The 20204-nt window shown below is 36.4% G+C and overlaps 2 protein-coding genes across 5 annotated transcripts in view; one reads left to right on the plus strand and one right to left on the minus strand.

Annotated features, from left to right (window-relative positions):
* The window catches only part of LOC116249077 (YTH domain-containing protein ECT4-like), a 33479-nt gene extending 19690 nt beyond the window's left edge, over positions 1-13789 (plus strand). For 2 of the 4 annotated variants that reach the window (XM_031622197.2, XM_031622200.2), the window contains 5 exons: positions 48-124; positions 205-732; positions 1374-1907; positions 2207-2419; positions 13163-13789. In XM_031622197.2, the coding sequence (XP_031478057.1) occupies positions 48-124; positions 205-732; positions 1374-1907; positions 2207-2419; positions 13163-13504 (1694 nt within the window). In that variant the 3' untranslated portion in view covers positions 13505-13789. The remainder of the gene's footprint in view (positions 1-47; positions 125-204; positions 733-1373; positions 1908-2206; positions 2420-13162) is intronic. The other 2 variants (XM_050075813.1, XM_031622198.2) reach the window with 2 other exon arrangements.
* On the minus strand, positions 5741-7587 carry LOC126409746 (uncharacterized). The gene is made up of 2 exons (XM_050075814.1): positions 6388-7587; positions 5741-6307 (listed from the first exon to the last, which is right to left on the minus strand). The coding sequence occupies exons 1-2, from the start codon at positions 6756-6758 to the stop codon at positions 6034-6036; spliced, it is 645 nt and encodes a 214-aa protein (XP_049931771.1). The 5' UTR covers positions 6759-7587; the 3' UTR covers positions 5741-6033.
* Positions 13790-20204: the final 6415 nt, after the last annotated feature.

Consider the following 20204-nt stretch of genomic DNA (forward strand, 5'->3'; position numbering starts at 1 on the left):
AAGAATTATCTTAACCATTCATTTTTTCTAAATAAACCTTTTAACAGGTTATGAGAACTCCATTGGTGGATGGGATGAATACCCTCAATATCTAAATGTTGAAGGTGTTGAAATGAGTTCTCCTGTAAGTGTTGTGAATGTGTGTTACCTTAATTTTCACTTTAGTTCTATGAGTTGGCGTTCAAATGGTTTCTTTTTTCATAGGGAGTTTATCATCCTGGATATGGATATAACCCTCAAATGCCTTATGGTCCCTATTCTCCATCTACAACGCCTGTGCCTCCCGTTCATCCACATAGTCCTATGTACTCTCCACAGCAATTCCCATATACAGGTTCCTACTACCCACCAGTAGTTCCACCCACTGTGCCATATATAAGTTCACCAACACATATCTCTCAAGCAGATCTTTCTATGCCATCCAGCGTTGATCAACAGGGAGGTTTTGTTCCAGATGGTTCCATGAACAACAGTGTGCAACTTGATACAGGTCCTGGCTATTCACCTCCTTATGGATCTCTGGGTAGAGGGAACTTTTCTGGGAGTGCTGGGAATAATGGCTACTATGATTTTAGGCAAGGCTTTGATGGTTTTGGGTATAGTGGATCTTGGTCAAATTCATGGAGGATGGCTGAGGGGCAAAACAGATCATTGAATTCCTTAGCACCATCCTCTGCGCAGCCAGTTACAGAATCTCTAAGGCATAATATTGCACCTTTGGCTCCTGGAGCTGTAAGTTATTTTTTGCTATGTCAATGCATAATTTGATTATGTAGAACACATGCTATTCTGTTTGTGCATGTTTTTTCTTACCTGCCTATTTTTCTCATTTCGAGATAGTAAATGCTTCCTGGTCTGGAATCACTTGTTTGCTTGTGTACCATTGAACTTTGGTTGTTCACGTTTTTAATATGCTTGCCTGTTGCATGCCAGGATAATTTGTACTCTTTGCACCCTGTGGTTCTTTAGTTTAGAGGTTTATGATTCATGTGTTTTTTTAATCCAGGGAAAAGGAAAAACTATGAGTTGCTTTTTTCCTTCAAATGGTGACTCTAATATGCTTTGGGATCCAGTTGTAGTGGTTGGTAAATTTATTAGAAAGCATGAGACATTCTGTCCCTGTTGCCTTGGAATATACCCAGAAAATATACACAGAGATATCTTCTGTGGACCATATCTCAAACTTACTTGAGCATTTGAGGTAATGGCGCATCAAATTGCCTAGAATAAGTTTGTAAGGGGAAGGATTTTTTCTTCAAAAATCTGCAGATGTTGTTAATATTGCATTATTTCTTCTCCTTTTTGCTGTAAGATTGACAAATTTTATCAAATTCTTGTTCGTTTTAAATACTTGTATATGACTGATTTTCCAGTTTCATGCTTCTTCCCAGCAAAGATCAGCATATGGCTCTGGTGCATCGATAAATACCTCTGGCAGAGTGTATGGACATGGTGGATTCTATAATCAAGGTGTTAACGTTGGAAGATCTGGGCTTGGTTTTGGTGCAAATAGCAGGAGTTGGGTTTCTGTTGACAAAGGTCAGCGCAGAATAAGAGGTAATGGATCCTTGTGCAGCTGCAATGGCACACTTGATATTATTGGAGAACAAAATAAGGGACCCAGAGCTACAAGGCCAAGATCATCAGATCAGGAATCTAATACTGACGGCAAGAATGGTAGATCTACTGTGGATGCACATAGTGGAAAGTATAACAAGCTTGACTTTGTCACCGAGTATGAAGATGCTAAGTTTTTCATCATCAAGTCGTATAATGAAGATAATGTTCATAAAAGTATTAAATATGGTGTTTGGGCTAGCACAACTAATGGTAATAGGAAGTTGGATTCAGCATATAACGAATCAAAGGAGAAAGGACACAGCTGCCCAGTGTTTCTTCTTTTCTCGGTGAGCAAGCTATGCATTCGTCAGTTATTATTCTTGTCCATAGTCTCAGACTAGTTTAATGCAGTTTTTTGGGTGCTTCAAGGTGCTTGGCAGTTCATACCATCTGCAAGAGTATCTTGATCTGTTCTTCATTTGGCTCTTGATTCAGTAATTGTATAAAAGTAGTCCTTAGAAACATCCTTGCGTCTTTATGGTCATTTGAAAATGAAGTTGTTCTTGGGAAACCTCTTTCTCTCTCCTTTGTTCCATTCTTTTGATAGCGCGACCCTTTTTTGTTCATGCCCTTGCCATCCATGCAGGTTAATGCTAGTGCACAATTCTGCGGAGTAGCTGAGATGGTGGGGCCAGTGGATTTTGATAAAAGCGTGGACTATTGGCAGCAGGATAAGTGGAGTGGCCAATTCCCAGTCAAGTGGCATATTGTAAAAGATGTGCCGAACAGCCTGTTTCGCCACATTATTCTGGAAAATAATGACAACAAGCCTGTGACCAATAGCAGAGACACACAAGAAGTAAGGATTCTTCATGGCTTAAGCCTGTAAATTATTTTTGTCATTTCTTATGAAGTCATCTGGGTATTATTTATCTAAAATAGGGTATCTATGGTTTGAGTCTTGAATGTTGTATTTGTGAAGCCTGTGTACATCCTATGGTTAAACATGCATGTTCTCATAATTTATTTCCCACTCATGTGGATGGAGATACATGATGAGTCATGAGTTTGAAAAGATCTCAACTGGACACTGGAACATACATTTTCTTTTCTATTTTTGTTCTCTTCTTAGGACATATAAATGATTCACGTCGACCAATAGCAGACAGATTTTTGGACAGAAGAATCTCATTTACTTGTTTATTTTAAGTTTAAATATTTGTTTCTGAAGCCTGTAGTTCCTGAGAAAACTATGATGCAGTGGATTACCGCTTCATCCTGATGTATGGGCTCTACAAACAGATTGGCCAACAGAACTTTTTGAGAATAAAATTTTCACTGACGTTAAATCCATATGTTTTTATATTTAAAATGTCATGCACATAAAGAAAAATCGGCTTGAGAGAGACTTATATGCAAGTTAAATTGGATTTCTTCTATGTTAGTGAATACAGAGCAATGGATAGGAGCTGAGAAGGAACAGAATAAAATACTCCAATGTTGAAGCTGGACATGGGAGATGAAAAGGGGAAGTAATTTCAGTACAGTCCAGTTATTAGAATCAGCAATCAGGTTTGATGAGGGGTAGCCTGTTAACGCCTTAATGGTCCTATTCTTGTACATTCCACAAATCCATCTTTTGCTCCTAATCCTTTGAATTTGTAGACATTGTATGACAATCATTATAATTTATAGGACCGTTGGTTTGAGAATATTGTTGCTCAGAACTTTCCAAGCCATTACTAGCCCTTGGGATCTAATTGGCTTGCATAAGGCTTCGTTTTGAGAATAGTATCACAATAATTTTGGAACTGTCTAATCCAAGTGTCTTGAGCATTGCTGTCTCAGAATTCACCAAGGTCAAACTAAGCCTTGGGACATGCTTTGATAAAATTGATAATATCACTCAACGTCCAACGATGATCTCCACAAGTTTGATTTATAGAAAACAAAGGAAAGGAGAGAGGTGTGAAAAATGGTTGGTGTGGCAACACACACCTCCAAACCCTAATCCATCAAGTTAACACATTTTTACACTTATGAATATATAATCCCTTTAATCATGGACATAATACAAGTGAACCATTAATGAATGAAAATAACACGTCAATAAAAAGGAAACCACCTGTGTATAGGAGGACGATTGGATCAGATATGTCTAGATCCAATCCAGGCCCATATATGATAAAGCTTATATTTCTACACTCCCTCAAGTTGTACATGGTCGTAAATCATTTACAACTTGTTCTTCAATAGCCTAAATTGATGTATGGCTCTATCTCCTCGAGTTCAGCCTTCTAGCGTATGGAATGTTGGTCAATCTCAGTGTGTGTTGCCCGGCTATGTTGAATAAGGTTGAAAGATGGTATTTATAGCACTTTGATTATCACATGGTAATAATGATTGATCTATAGCACTTGATTATCACACAGTAATAATGATTGATCTATTCTATTTCCCAGATCAGCTGGCAAATATCTAATCCCTGTAACTTCCGCTGTCCCAGCAGCCATCGATATGTACTCAGCTTCCGTACTAGACAGTTTCACTGCCTTCTGTTTTCAACTACTCAAAGATGCAAGATTTTTACCTATGAAAATATAGTACTCAGATACGGATCTCCTCTCATCTGGGTCAGCTGCCCAAACTGCATCCATATAGGTAGTCAGCTTGTGTTCTTCATTTCCATTGCCACTTTTACAATAAAACAACCCATATCCTACGACTTCTCAGTTTCTGCATGCTCCAAGAGAGGGACACATGGAAGTTGTGAAACGTATTTTAAGATGCATATGTCTGGTCTAGATACTAGAACATTCCAATAGTGTTGTGATACTTTGTGGGATTGATATAAAGCTCTCCATCCTCTAAACTTAATATCTGTTACCACACACGTAGAGTATTCGCTGCCTTACAATGCAACACACTTGGAGTATTCACTGGTGTACAATTTGTAATGACTGCCTTGTCCAAAAGATCTAGTATGTATTTATGCTGCATGAGTGTTGCCATGTCCCCTTGTCTATTTACCTCAACTCCAAGAAAATATGGAATTTGTCCAGATCCTTCAGTTTAAAAACCGTCATCAAATATTCTTTCACTTCTTGCACATGTTCATTTGAACTCCCAGTGATTACAATATCATTAACATATATGAGAAGTAAATTGGTGGTACCCTTTGCCTGATAAATAAAAAGTCAGTGATCAAGTGAACACCTTTTGAAGCCATATCCTTGAATCTGTATAGAAAAGCTATCGAACCACGAACGAGAAGCTTATTTTAGGCCATATAAAGAATTTTTTGACCTGGATACCCAAGTAGAAGCATCCCCCTTTGCATATCCAAGGGGTTTGCTCCATATGCACTTCTTCTTTCAAGTCACCATGCAAAAAAAACACATCCTTGACATCTATTTGACTGAGCTTCCATCCGATCAACTGCAAGAGATATAATGACATAGTACCATCTCGACTACTGGATTAAAAGTCTCTTCATAATTTTTTCCATATTTTGAAGCCATGAGCCACAAGTTGTGCTTTGTATCTCTCAATGCTCCCATTAGGTTTATGTTTTATCTTGTTAACCTATTTAGATCCCACAACTTTTTTTTATTCTAACCTCAGAACAACCTCCCATGTTTGACATGCATGAAGAGCTGCTATATCTTCATTCATGCTCTCAATCCATCAGTGAGATTTGGCTGTTTGATTGAAACAATTTGGTTCATCTTGTTTAGTGAGCTATGTGATGAACAACTGAAAAACTAGAGAAAAATTGTCATAGCTCACCCATCATCTCTGAATAGGATGTCGAATTCAATTTTGATCTCCTTGAGGTTTCAGCCGTTGTTATCTCGTTATTCATTTTTGCATTCTTACCTCTTCTCGTGAAGACTTGCCCAGAAAAATGTTCTTCACACAAGATGTGTTGCATCTGATAGAGGATTAGTTGAGGACTCTGCAGCATAAAAAATGGGACAACTTGTTTGACAAGATTGGTCTATATTTGCAAAAAGGTCTGCATTCATCCAAGGGTCATAGGCAATGTTATCAATGCCGTATCGTATCGTGTATCGGTCGGGCCGACCTATACGCCGTATCGTAACGTATCGTAAAATTAATTTTTTAATTTGTAAAAATATTTAAAATTTATAAAAAATAGAAAAAATATCAGAAAAATTCTAAAAAAATCCGAAAAAACTAGGAAAAATCAGAAAAATTCAAGAAAAATGTATTTAAAGGAACATTCATCATTCATGTATATGAAGTATGAACTATGAAGTATGCATATGAACAAGACATTCCAAAATAAGAAATCAAACATTCAAAAAACAAAATAACATACTAAGCAACCTAAGAGTATTCAATTACATCACAATTCATAAGTTCAGAGGTCAAAACTCAAAACATATTGACATAGTTTTCAAAACTCAAAACAAAAAGCCTCGTCAATCGTCATCTGCATCATCATCTTCATTCTTCATCATCATCTTCATTTTCTTCATTAATTGCTTCTTCTATCCCCTCTGTTGCAAATGGAATGTCACCAACATTCCATTGCTCCCCCTCAGCCTCTCCTTCATCAATAATCTCTGCTGCTCCTTCAACGTTCAAAAAATCAAGATCGTCCTCATCAAGTATTGCAGATGGTTCTTCTTCAACCCAAGAATCTAATATATCAAAATGGTCAATGAAGATAGGATCATATTGATTGTGATGCTTCCTCGTAGATGTTGTTTCTAGTTGCCTAACAAGAGAAAAATTTAACAAATTGTTAGAGATTAAAATATATATTAGAATTTGCTATTTTGTATAACAAATGTTTACCTTTGTCTCAACTTCATATTATAACGAACGTAAACAAGGTCATTCAACCTTTTATGTTCCAGCCTATTCCTCTTCTTACTGTGGATGTGTTGAAATACACTCCAATTTCTTTCACATCTAGTTGCACTACATGTTTGGCTGAGGATTCTAATTGCAAGCTTCCTTAATTCTGGGCAATCAGGCCCAAACCTTTCCCACCACAAATTTAATAATAGATGGAAAGTAAAAATGTTGTCAGAATAAATATGTGAGAAGATAGAAGAAAAGCTAAACAACAAAAAGTATAAATTCTCTTTTTCTAAAACCTGGACGCATAGTTGTCCTGCATCGAACTGATGTGTCTCTCGCCATGGTACCAGAAGCCGTATCATATTTGTTGATCGACATATGGATAGCGTCTTGTTCTTTACTATCGCTTACTCATACATCAATACAATCCAACATGCCATACTCGACCTTTCTATCCTTCTTAAAAATGAGAAGATATCTAATAGCAGGATTTAGGTAGTAGGCTGCTGCATGAAGTGGGCAATGAAGTTGTCCAGACCACCTTTGATCTATAATCTTCCATATAGGCATGTACAACTTCTTTTTCCCCTTCATATTATCTCTAATGGCCTCCTTGGCTCTGTCCATAGACTCATAAATATCCAATAGAAGGTCTATCTTCACTATCAACTAATCTGAGGACTTTCACTAGAGGTACACAAATCTTCAATAAGTGCACACATGATTCCCAAAAGTCAGCATCGAAGATGGTATCCACAACTGTCGTAGCCTTTCTTTTATAGGCATGTGGATATGCAGCCCAATCATCACTTGAAAACATCTGCCTGAGAGAAGTTCTTTGCTTGACTATACCCTGCACAGTCAAAACATTTGTAGCATACTGTGTTTGTGCAGGTCGAATCAATTCAGCCCCATTTGTGAATTTCCTCATCAAATTCAAGACATAAGCATGATTATAAATAAACTTCGTGATTTCTTGGCATCTATGAACTGTCAACTTCATATCATCTCTTTCACCAAGATCCCTGAAGCATAAGATTTACATAGTGAGCAGCACATGGACTCCAATAAAATCTCCCATATCGTGCTGCTAACATTTCACCTGCAGCTTTATAATTTGCTGCATTATCAGTGATAAATTGTACGACATTTTCAGGCCCAACTTCTTCTATAACTTTATCAAAAATCACAAACAACACATCAGCAGTCTTAGGAGTATCAGACAAATCAACAGATTTTAAGAACATAGTACCAAGAGGGCAATATACGAGGAAGTTTACCAATGTTCTGTTCTTGATGTTTGTCCACCCATCTGCCATTACACTGCATCCTGTAGCTTTCCAGCTCAATTTTAGTTCATCACAATATGTCTTCACATCTCTAACTATATTGTTGAGAATTTTACCACGCAATTTATGAAAAGAGGGCATTTTATACCCTCGCCCTACACTAGCAATCACATCTGCTATAGGCTGATAATGATAAGAGTTTTCTACATTGAAGGGAATGGATGCATCATAGAACCACCTTCCTATGGTTTCATCTGCTGCTTCAATAATATCCTTTGATTGCATGGCTATACGAATCTCAGGCTGAGCACCAGCAGCAGTATAATTGGGAAAAAAATTCTTGATCGAACCAGACATATTGCTCGACCTCATAGTAGGTACTCTACCACCACCAGTACGACTACTATGACTCCTGCCACGTCCTCGTGAAACTGAACTTATACTTGCACCTCTTCTTTTTCTGGTTGCAGTTGCAGAAGAACCACCTCCACGCATGATGCCTTTCCCTTTAGTTGTTCTCAAACTGACACCAACATCTTCACCTTCACTTTCTTCCTCTTCACGTGGGTCCCCATATCCTTCCTCTGCATCTTTCATTTCCTTTTCAATCCTACTTGCTTTCACTGCATCAAGAAGCTCATGACACTGGTGCTTTACATACGCTGGCAATGGGTTCTCTTGGGAGCCATTGCATTCAGCCACATCGCTGTGTGTACCAGCTATATGGTGTTTAAAGCGAGAGATCCCTCCTGATATGATTTGCTTACAATAATTGCACTTAACTCTTAATCTATCTTTGGGATTCACCCTTGTACACCACTGCCATGCAGGATCCGACATTATATCTTCACAAAACAAGTAAAAACATACAAATAAATGTAGGAAATAAGACAAATGAACGATTCAACGGCAAAAATGAGTTATTTCTTACCTTCTTGGTGTTAAAAACCAAAAAACCCTCTTTCTCCAAGCTTCCCACCGTCCCAAGACTCCCCACAACGAGAAATAAAGCTTCTTCACCGACAAATCTTGATGCAATGGAGAAAATCTCTCCCTCCCACGTCTCTAGCATTGTTGAGAAACAAGAAAAGAGAGAGAGAGGAGCGTCAGTTTCAAAATAAGACGCAAAAAAAGGGGCCCTCGGGCCCCTTTTTTAATTTCACCCCCGTATCATGCGATATGGGGGTGTATCGCATGTATCGTGCGATATGGTCACCGTATCGCACGATACGTACGATACGCATACGATACGTACACGTATCGTATTTAAAGTTTAAACAGTGTATCGTATAGGTTTTCTTGACCTATACGATACGTATCGTACGATATGCGTTCGGATCGTACGATACAGATAACATTGGTCATAGGCTTCCACTGGGTGTGTCTCTTCCTAACCTATAGTAATCGACCCAAAATTATGGCTATCAAACACTACACTCCTTCGTTTGTTAACAGGATCATAACATCAATATCCTTTGTATTCATCTGCATGCCCAACAAACCTGCACTTGGAACTTATTTTGCAAAGATGAGTAAGCGTGGAACAACCGACACAACAAAAAACACGCAGTTTATCATAACCAGGATGATGTCTAAATAAAGTATAATAAGGAGACTTCTGTTCTAGAATGGACATAGGCAGACAATTTATAGTATAAAAAGGAAAAGTCTTTGACCAAAGCCTAACAGATAGATTTCTATCATGTAACATACTCACAACACTCTCGGCCATTTGGTGATGCTTTCTCTTTGCTACTCCATTTTGTTGATGGGTATGCGGGCAAGGCACCCATCGCCTTATTCCATCATTTGAAGAAATACCATAAAATCGTTCGATGAATATTCTCCCCACCGTGACATTGGAAATGCATAATACATGAGAATCTAACTTTGTCCATAAAATAGAATCTACAAAATATTTGAAATACTTCCTGTTTATGTTTTATGAAGTATATCCAAATGTAATGAGAGTATGAATCAATAAATATAATATAGTATCGATTTCTAGATAAAGAAGAAATAGTTGTGGGCCCCCAAACATCAAATAGATAATTTCAAAAAGTGTTGAACCTCTCCTATTTTTCACATTAAAAGGAGGAACATGACTCGTACATAGTTCACAACTAGAACATTTCTTGGACTTAAACGGTGAAAGCAAACTAGACTTTTGAATAAGACTATCAAATACAAGTTTTCAATAAAACCTCAGCTACAATGACCCAAACAACCGTGCCAGAGATCTGGCTCATTACAGTGAGACAAACTAGAAACATTTAACAAACATGGATCATATCTAGAGACAAATGATTATGAAGAGAAGGGCTTGATTGGCTTCAACTGAAAAAGCTAGAGCTAAAGAGGAAGCAAGATTTTCCTTGAAGACATACATGTTTCCTCGCCCCTCCCCTTCAGCGAGCATCCTCTTCGAAGGTCCTTAACATAAACAAAAGAGGGAATAGATTCGACTAAAGAACTCATATCGTCTACAAGTTTAGCAATAGAGAGTATGTTCTTTTGACTATTAAGTGCAAGGAGGACATTAGACAAGGAAAAAGAGGATATAGACATGTGAAGATGTGCATCACCAACATGACTAATTGAGTGATGGATACCATCTCTTGTGACAATGCAACCTTTTTGAAGACATGGAAAAACATTAGATAACTTACCCTCGTTACTTGTAACATGCATGGCTGCTCCTGAATCCACATATTACTAAGCCTGGTCATCGGGCCTGGCCACTGGTGGGTACCCAGTACTCAGGCCGACTTGGGCCCGGAAAAAGTGGCACCAGGCCAGCCCGAAATGTTATCGGGCCGTCCCGGGTGGGCCCGGTAACAGTTTTTTTAATATATAATTTATTATTTTTATATATAATTATAATATTTTATTACAACTTTTAATATTAATATTTTATTTTATATTACAAATATATATTTTATAATTTAATCGGGCGGGTCCAGCCCGATGCCTAGGCTTACATATCACTCTCCTTGTTCATTTTGTTTGAAAGTCATCTGTGGTAGAGTTGACAAGAGAACCTATTGCACATCTCCAGGTGGTGGCCTTGCACTCTAATGAGAAGTTCTATTCTCAGCTTTTCCTATCTTTCCTTTGTTCTATGGATTGTACCAACAATCAACTTTCACATACCTTCTTCCGCCACGCAGAAAGCAAGTGGACACTCTCTTTTTGTTCCTTGCATTAAAGCCACCTGAAATGGTAGGTGTAGGCAATATCCATGAGCACCTTGCCCAAAACGACCTTGTCCCCTCCTACCTTGATTTCCTCCACTTTCAAGTCCAACACTTACTGGGCTATCTATTGTGTGAACAATGTGAGATTTGGTCATGTCATGCCCTTTTGTCCTTTTTATGGTCATCTCACACTGAAGGAGCTTTGCTTGAATTTCCTCAAAGGTGGGCAAAGTGGGCTGACATGATAAGGCTGTGGTAAACATATCAAAGTCTGTCCCCAACCCATTAAGAGTCTGCTGTACTTTATACTTGTCTGAGACCTCACTTCCAACAATAGCTAACTGATTAGTAATATTCTTCATGTGATTTATATATTCAAACACTGGCATTGAACCCTTCTCTAAATTCTGAAACTCCCTTTTAGGAATAGCACCCGAGCCTCTCATTTGGATTTGTAGACAACACTTCTTGGGAAAGTGTTCAAGTGATGTAGGCTGCCAATGATTGATCTCGTTTTCTTCGAGTTGTGTATTCTTGATTCTTGACCAATCGTGTGGATGTCACACCTTTCTCATCCTTGGTTTCCTGCAAAATAAATCGTGGTGGCACAGGGATAGAAACATCCAAGTGCACGTCAAGGTCATGACTCCATATGAAAAAATATTGGCCTTTTCTATGTTAAGAAATTGGAGTGAGCAAGCTTTTGAGAAACCAATTGACTAAGGAAATTTTGATGAAATACCAGATTGTGAAGATAAGTCCATGGATAACAAGGAGATGTGAACTAGGAAGTAAGGACAGAGGACTAGGAAACCAATCAGCTGGAAGCAATTAGCAGTCACTCAATTGAGAATATCACAACTGGCAGAAATATAAGATTCACCCTCCTTTTTTTTTTGTGTGAAGGAATGCTACTCAGGTCAGAAATTTGGCATCATTTTCTGATTTGGAACTTTCACAACAGACTGCTGGTTACAGCACGTAACATACACAATTTTTTAACACAATGTAATTGCTTCAACACTGTTGATGCGAAAATACGACAGTATGGGCTTCAAAGATAATTTTTTAGAAGAAGCCTGCGCTTTGATTCCATGATAAGTTTGATGATATCACTCAACGATGACATCCACTATTTTGATTTACATAAAACAAAAAGAGAGAAAGAGGCGTGAAAAATGGTTGGGGCGGCAACACACACCTCCAAACCCTAATCCATTAAGTTAAAGCGCATTTTTACACTTATGGACATGTATACCCTTTAATGGATAGACATAATACAAGTGAACCATTAATGAATTAAAAGAGCACATGTCAAAATAAAAAAGAAACCGCATAAGTATAGGAGGATGACTGGATCAGACGTTTCCAGATCCAATCCAGACTCGGATATGATAAAGCTTATATTCATCATCCTTCACGTGGCTTCTTTACTATTTTTATGTGCAGTTATGTACCAGGGCATGACAGATCTGGTTAATTCCTAATGATATTATCGTAGTCAATATAGTTGATTTTACCCCCTTTGCAAGATGCAGTTCCTAATTGTTTGCATTGACAAGAATTGCTTTCCGCATTGTCAATCGGAACAAAATTTATTAAGCCTGGTTGGTATTAGCAAGTCCTTTGGATAGTTGAATTGCCATAAGACATGTCTTGATTTTACCAACTACACAGGGAAAGCTATGCTGCATATTGGTCCAGCATTTTAAGATGTTCACAGCATCGTGATTTCATGCTACCATATCAGTTTTCATAGTTGTACTTTGCATTTTTGAGGCATGAAATATTGGTGGTTTTGACTTTTGGATAGACTATTTCCTCCAAGTGAATGTTCCTGCATATTTTTCTGTTTGCAGATGAAAAAATTGCTCAATGTATGATTTCAATTGCAAAGTAGGTCCATGGCAGTCATGTGGAGACATGATGTTTTCAGCTACTCTTTCCTACATGCTGTGGTGATTGTTTATGTTATTTATTATTTTATTTGAGAAACCTTGGAAGTATTGGTGTTATTCAACATTGTTCTTCATACACATTATAGATTATCGAGTACTAGTCCTTGGTATTTAGTTATTCCTACATTTTATTTGTCCTTCAGTATCTAGTTATGGGGAGGGAATTTAGGATTCCAGGGCTGTTTTGCGTGTGATTATCACACCAAATCCAGTGGAGTTTTCTTTGTATTGTACTCGCAACACTTACATGTTACATGACGGACTATGACAGTATTTTGTGCCTTACCTTGAGAACTAGCTCATGTTTAAATACTTCTTGCAGGTCAGATTAGATCAAGGGATAGAGATCCTGAAAATTTTCATGAACTATGATTCCAAAGTCTCCATTCTGGATGACTTTGATTATTACGAGGAGAGAGAGAGAGTCATGCAAGAAAGGAGGGCAAGGCAGCAGTCTAACTTTGTAGCTCCAGTTACAACCAATGGGGATCACCCGAAAGAAGCATCTCCTCCCATGGAGCTTGTTAGGACCTTTGCCAGTGTTGTTCGTCTTGGAGAAAGCAAAGTGACAGCAGCTGGGCAGAGGTTTGCTGAATCAAGAAGGGTCAAAGAAGATCATGATATAGAAAACAGCACCACTTTGAGGAGTGAGCTTGATAAATGAAAAGGACCCTGTAGGACAGTGAAGATGGTATAGCAGATGTATATGCTGAATCTTGTTCTGTTTTAGTTTGGCTTATTCTTTTCCTTTCCCTAGTATGTAGTCTACAAGAAAATGTTTTTGTTGATTTTCTTTAACCTGTGTTGGTGCATCAAAATGCTCACTTGGACTTGCAGATCAAGCATGCTATTAGTATAGAATGGCGAGGACCATTTGAAAAATAATGATTTTACAGCAGCTATTGTCTAATGTACGTCAATCAAATCAAGAATCATTTTTCTGCCTCAAGGTCCGAAGAATTCTAGCACGTGCTTTCAGATCCCGTTCGAGGAAGCTTCTATACGAGGTCACTCTCTCTACTACCGGATCCTTTGTTACTTAACAAGCGGAGATGCACTTCATTATCTCACCGTAACATCAATCTGACAGAGACTATGAGTTATCTGGATCCTTGGGCTTGGGCCTGCGCAAAAGCATGCTAACACCAGAGAGAGAGAGAGAGAGACTTATTACTTTCTGTGCTGCATTTCAACAATGTTTTGTGCGCGAGTATTAGTGTAGGCTACATTAAATATGAGACGATATCTATTCAGCTGGTCTAAAAGCTGGTCTAAAAGACGACCTATTAACACGCTTAGGTGCCACATTCTCCACGGTGAAAACAAAGAAGGTGGAGTTTCAAAGGCTTTCCAGCGAGTAAGCAAGCACAATTACTATTCGACGAGATTCAAAGTGGGCTGAGTTAGGTGATTAAATTTTCAATTTCTTCACAAACCATGATTTCTATGTACAAAAATTTTTCTTGGCAGAAAGTTTTCTTAAACCGTGCTTAAAATTTCTCTATTGCTTTTCAATTTCTCTATGGGGAAACCATTTAAAAGTTTCCATATTTCTTTTCCATTTATAGAATAACCTTGTTTAGGTATTCCTTTTGCTACATAATGCCAAGATCTTCCGCTGCAACCCTGCTGGGGTAACAGAAAATGGTAATGACAAAGAGGGAGAACCATGATCCACAACAGCCAGTCTCTTCTGAAGGCACACGATGTCGATTTCATCATAAGCTCCAGAATGCCATCGAAGGGTGGGATTTCAGCAACAACATTTACTTTCAATGAAGTCCGAGATGGTACATGCTACCTCACGATGACAAAGATGTGGTCAATCGATTCCTCACCTTCACCTCTGTTGCATAAACAGCATTAGTTGGAAAGTGACATGCCAATTCTTTGAAGTCTGTCATAGGCCAATAGCCTGCAATGACATGCAACAAAAAGAAACCAAATGGTGGATGGAGGTGCTTGCCATAAAACCTCTCTCCATTTCTCCTTGTGCCTCCAGGTCATACATTTGGTTGCTGTCGAGGTCCCTAATAAATTCGGAACCCCAAACAAGGGACATTTCCACATTCTGCTTGAATAAGTAAACGGTCCATACATTAGACGTTATATTTCTGATGACCATTGGGTAGCGAAAAGCTTAGGAAACTGTTATAGCCATCACATTGTCCACTATCGAAATCATACCCCACAAGCTGAAGGAATTTTTGAGTATTTTAATTAGGGCATCAAAAAATAAGAATGGCTACGCAATAATGAAATTTAGAAGAAGAGGGACAAGAAAGATTTTCTCACAGTTACACAAGTGCACTAAAAAATATTACTTTATTGAACATTAGTAAATGGTGTGCCTTGCAACAAAGAGAGGAGAACTATTCATAGTGCCAAAAAATGAACCGTACAACTTTCTTACAAAGGGGTGGACTCTTTCACATGAAACATCACACCTCTTGGTAAATTCCAAAGAGACTTAAAGTTGCAACTCTTTCCAAAAATATCTTTTGAAAGTACCTTTTCATTTTAGATGTCTCTTCACTTTTTAGATATAGATTTTGATATCGAATCCAAAATGTATTGTAGATTAACATTTTAACATCCCCCTTACTTTGTAATTCTCAATAAAGATATGAAACATTCAAAATTGTCTAAAGATAATGGTTTTGTAAATATATCAGATGCTTGTTTGTTGTTTTCCATGAATTCCAATGCGAAATTTTCTTTCTCTATTAACTCTCTAATGAAATGATGCATTTTTCTATGTGCTTAGAGCCAATGTTGTAAAAAGTGTACCGTAAGCTGTATCGTTCTGGCTTTAAGATACGCTGTATCGTAAAATATCATAATTGTATTATATTTTAAAAAAATAATCAGAAAAAATAGAATAAAAATCAGTAAAAATCAAGAATAATATGTTCTTCATAAAAAACATTTTACAAAATGAATGATTCATTATTGCTATAAAGTTACCGTTCATTACTTCAGCATTCATAAACCTCAAAATTCATAACAATACTGGTTAGAGCAACAATGAAAGACTGGTTTTTTAGTCATTTCAATTGTAGACCTGTTGCGACAATTAATAATAGTTGGTCCTTCAAGCTTATGTTGCCAATCTATGAGAATTCTTCGAAGCCAAACTGCTTCACTTGCTGTTGGCTGCAGTTGACAATGCAATTGCATTTTGATTCTTTGATACCAAGGAGTTAATTTTGGAGCCAAGAGAAAAAGGAAACAACATACCCGAAACTGATCACTATTAGTGTACCCAATAAGTTTAGTCTTGCATTCCGCAACATACTTATTCCAAAAGTTTTGTACATTTTAAATACTTCAAAATTCTTTTTGTTGTTGGAAGACGAAATGTGCTTGGTTCACTCATACAGTGATATACAAGACTAATGGCATTTAAAAAGTCAGATCTTGTGTTAGTGAGGTAAATCGATGATCCAACTAAGCTTTGAATCGTAAAGGCATCCACTTCTTTAGCATCATCATCTTTTGTCAACTTCTCATTGAACTCATCAGAGTGGTCATCAGTTTTCAATTCAACATGTCAAATAATTTTAGTAATTCTTCAAGATATTTTTCTTGAGAAACAAAAATTTCTCTTTTTTTGCTTCACTTTTATTCCAAGGCAATATTTTGTAATGCCCAAATCTTCTGTCAGCTCATATTTCTTCATCATGTCGTCCCTAAGCCTGGCCATTTTTTTTAATTTGATCAAACATAGATCAAATAAAGTACATATAGGTAAATAAATAAAAAATCTTCTCCAACTTTTTTGACATATAAAGATGGTTGCCTTGAGCTTTTTTGAATCGTTTCTTTTGAAAATATTGGTCAATTTTCATATTTCATGTTCATGGAGCTTGCTTTAAAAAAAGCTGATTTTACATTTAACTGATATATAAGAACCTTTAAATCAACTGACATGGCTAGGACAACTTCGATAATCTTCATTCTTACATCAGGGGCAAAAGTCTCATTAAAATCTATTACAATTTTTTGTGAATAACCTTTGCTACAAGTCATGCTTTGTGCTTTTGATCTGAGACATCTTCCTTGAATTTACTTAAAAAAATTCATTTTGGACAAATTACATATTTTCCATTTGATGTATCTACGAAGTCCCATGTATTAATTTTTTATTTCAATTGCAAAAATCTTCGCATTCATTGCAGTTTTCTAAATGTTATATTGACTAGCTTCTTCATAACTTTGTGGTTCATAAGCAAATAGTGCTAAGTCAGAAAAATTATAAATATTTGTAAGAGATTCAACCATTTTAGAAGAAAGTCTCAAAATTTTCTTGTCGAATCATCATGCTCATTGCATGTAGAAGTAGTTGAATAATTATTTCTCTCATGTGCTTTCACTGAGCCTGTTTCCTAGTTTCATTTGCCTTTTTCATTAAAAACCACATATTTTGAAATAACTAATTCTTTTGTGATTGGGTAAATTAGGCGATAGGCTTTTGAAGCATTACTATAACCAATAAAATTGAAATTTTCTTCCTTTTCATCAAATTTCTCTTTATTTTGAGAATAACTTTGTTATATGCTACACAATCAAAAACTATAAAATAACTTACCTTTGGTTTGTGTTTGTACCATGCGTCATGTGGGCTATTGTTGTGAATAGTCTTTGTGTGTGCCTTATTGAGCGTATTCACTTCCTCAACTTAAAATTTGTTTGAAGGATTTTTTCCCCCCTTCATCATACTTCTTGCTATCTCTACAATGGTGTGATTCTGACATAACGAAACACCATTTCCTTGAGGTGTTTCAGTTGCACTTAGTTGTAGCTTGATGCGCATGCTTTTTACAATAGTTCCAAAATTTATTGATGTAAACTCTATTCCATAATCAGTTTTTTGAACTTAAATCCACTTTCTCTTTTGACATAAACTTTAAATTTTTTGAAGAGAGAAAATGCTTCAGACTTTTGATGGAGAAAATATACCCACATCATTCTACTGAAACCATCAACAATGAGTAGAAAATACTTATTAAACTGTGAGATTCTGTTTACATTGAACGTATGCCTTGCCTTCCATGATGAGTCTAAAAAAGGATCTATGATATTTCCGATACAACCTTCACATATGCTATTTCCTTCATCAATATAAGGAAATCTAATTACCATATGTTTTTGCTCCAATAATTTCAAGCTTTGATAATTTACACGACCAAATCTTAAATGCCAAAGATTTGATTCATTTAAAATTTCTACCTTCATTGTTTAACTTTCGAATGGACTCATTTTCAAGGGAAAGACCTTGTTTGCAGACATTTTCACCTTGGTTATTATCTATTGACTATTTTTGTCAATGATAATGCACTGGACATTATTTAAATTTACTAAGCACCTTTTTTCTATCAACTGACTAACACTTAGAAATCATGTGCTAAAATAAGAACATAGAATACATCATGAATACGATTGGCCTGACTTGCTTTGGTTTTGACTGCATTAACTCATTTGCCTTCAATATTTTGAGATTTGCCATTTTCCATTTTGACTTTGGTGATGAAAGGTTTCATCTAGTTTAACAAAACACTTTTTTATTTTCATTTATATGTCTACTATAACCGTTGTCTATACACAATAAATCAATTCACTCTTGTTCAATGTTCACATAATAGAAAACAATTTGATCTTTCCCATCTTCATTTTTTTTCAGAAATTGACTTCATGTTTCTCTTGAAACAAACAATATTTTTAGCATGATTTGGTATTTGACATCTTTTGGATCCGAATTGACTCTTTAGATTCATGCTCAACTTTCTTACAAACATCGCAGTGTTTTTTGATTGCTTGAACACCCTGGTTGTGTAGAGTAACTTTTCTTTTTACCATCACCAGTAGTTGGCTTTTTTATTTCTTCCTTTTGAGAATTGAGTTTTTTTATTTGGAGTCTTCAATAGTTTGAGATACAACTTTGCAATTTCTTCTCTTGTGCTTCAAGAAATTCCACCAACTCTTGTAAAGATAGGTTGATAAATGTTTTGCTCATCCTATAGCAGTTAGACATAATTGTATGTCAGTGGCAAACTTCTCAAAATCTTCTTTGCCATTTTGTTTTCTTCAATTTTGTCACCATAGCTCCTTATTTGATGTATAATTTTAATATGCTAGAAAATAATTATTTATAAATTCATTGCCCTTTATAGACAATGTACCAAAATCTCTCCATAATCCTGAATCTTGATGGAGATGATTTTGTTGGAATATTGTTATTCATTTTTAAGATGTTCTAGGCTTCTTTAGATGAAGTTGCATTTATAATCTAGGGAAACATTATATTACTTATCCCTATCTGGATACTGTCTTTGCATATTTCTTCTTGTTATTCTTGATGTGTTTTTGTTTTGTTGATATCCAAGATGTAAGAATCATACTATCTATCGATGGTTCATAACCGCTTTGGACGATCTCTCATAGCTTTTGCAAGGGAAGTAGAGTCTTCAATTTTAGACTCCAAAAATCATAGCTATCACCATAAAAATAAAAAATTTATACTTGCAATTGATAAAGATAGAAGAGTGAGTTATTCACATTCACCACCATAATTTCAAGGTTGAGGTAGCCACCTTCAACCTGGCTTGATACCATTTGTTAGAATTTTTGAGTATTTTAAATGGCACAACAAAAAATAAGAATGGTTGTGCAAGAATAAAATTTATAGGAAGATGGACAAGAAAGACTCTCACACTGATACAAGTGCACTAAAAAATATAACTTTATTGAACATGAACAAATAGGGTGCCTGGCAACAAGGAGAGGAGTTTGATTTATAATGCCAAAAAATGATCCACATAGTATTCTTACAAAAAGTAATAGACACCTTTTTATCACAAAACCAGTCCATACAGACTTGTTTGCATTTAATTTTTTTGAGTGATGATTGCATCCTTGTAAATACCAACCTTTTTAATGCATCGTAAAACAAACACTGCAGTTGTTCTATCACAATCTATTTTGTTCAACTGCTTATCGCCTCTTGGTAAATGCCTTTTTATCTTAAAACCTATCCATACAGTGTCGCTGAAGCGTTTAATTTTTTTGAGTGCTTATCGTTTCCTTGTAAACACGATTTTATTTGATTGTAAAGCAAAATGAATCTTGAAGTTATGTTATCGCAATCTATTTTGTCTGAAAGCATATCATCTCTTAATAAAGTGCCATTGTCACATTTATTTTTTTTCATGCCCATGATTTAGTGAGTGCATCGTAAAACAAATCCTGTAATTGCGTTTTCAAAATCTGTTTTGCCTGACTACCTATCGCCTCTTTATAAACGGTTCTTTTGCATAAAACTAGTCCATATAGTGTCGTTGTTGCATTTAACTTTTTCAAGTGCT

The sequence above is a fragment of the Nymphaea colorata genome, chromosome 2 (assembly GCF_008831285.2).
Source record: "Nymphaea colorata isolate Beijing-Zhang1983 chromosome 2, ASM883128v2, whole genome shotgun sequence".
NCBI lineage: Eukaryota > Viridiplantae > Streptophyta > Magnoliopsida > Nymphaeales > Nymphaeaceae > Nymphaea > Nymphaea colorata.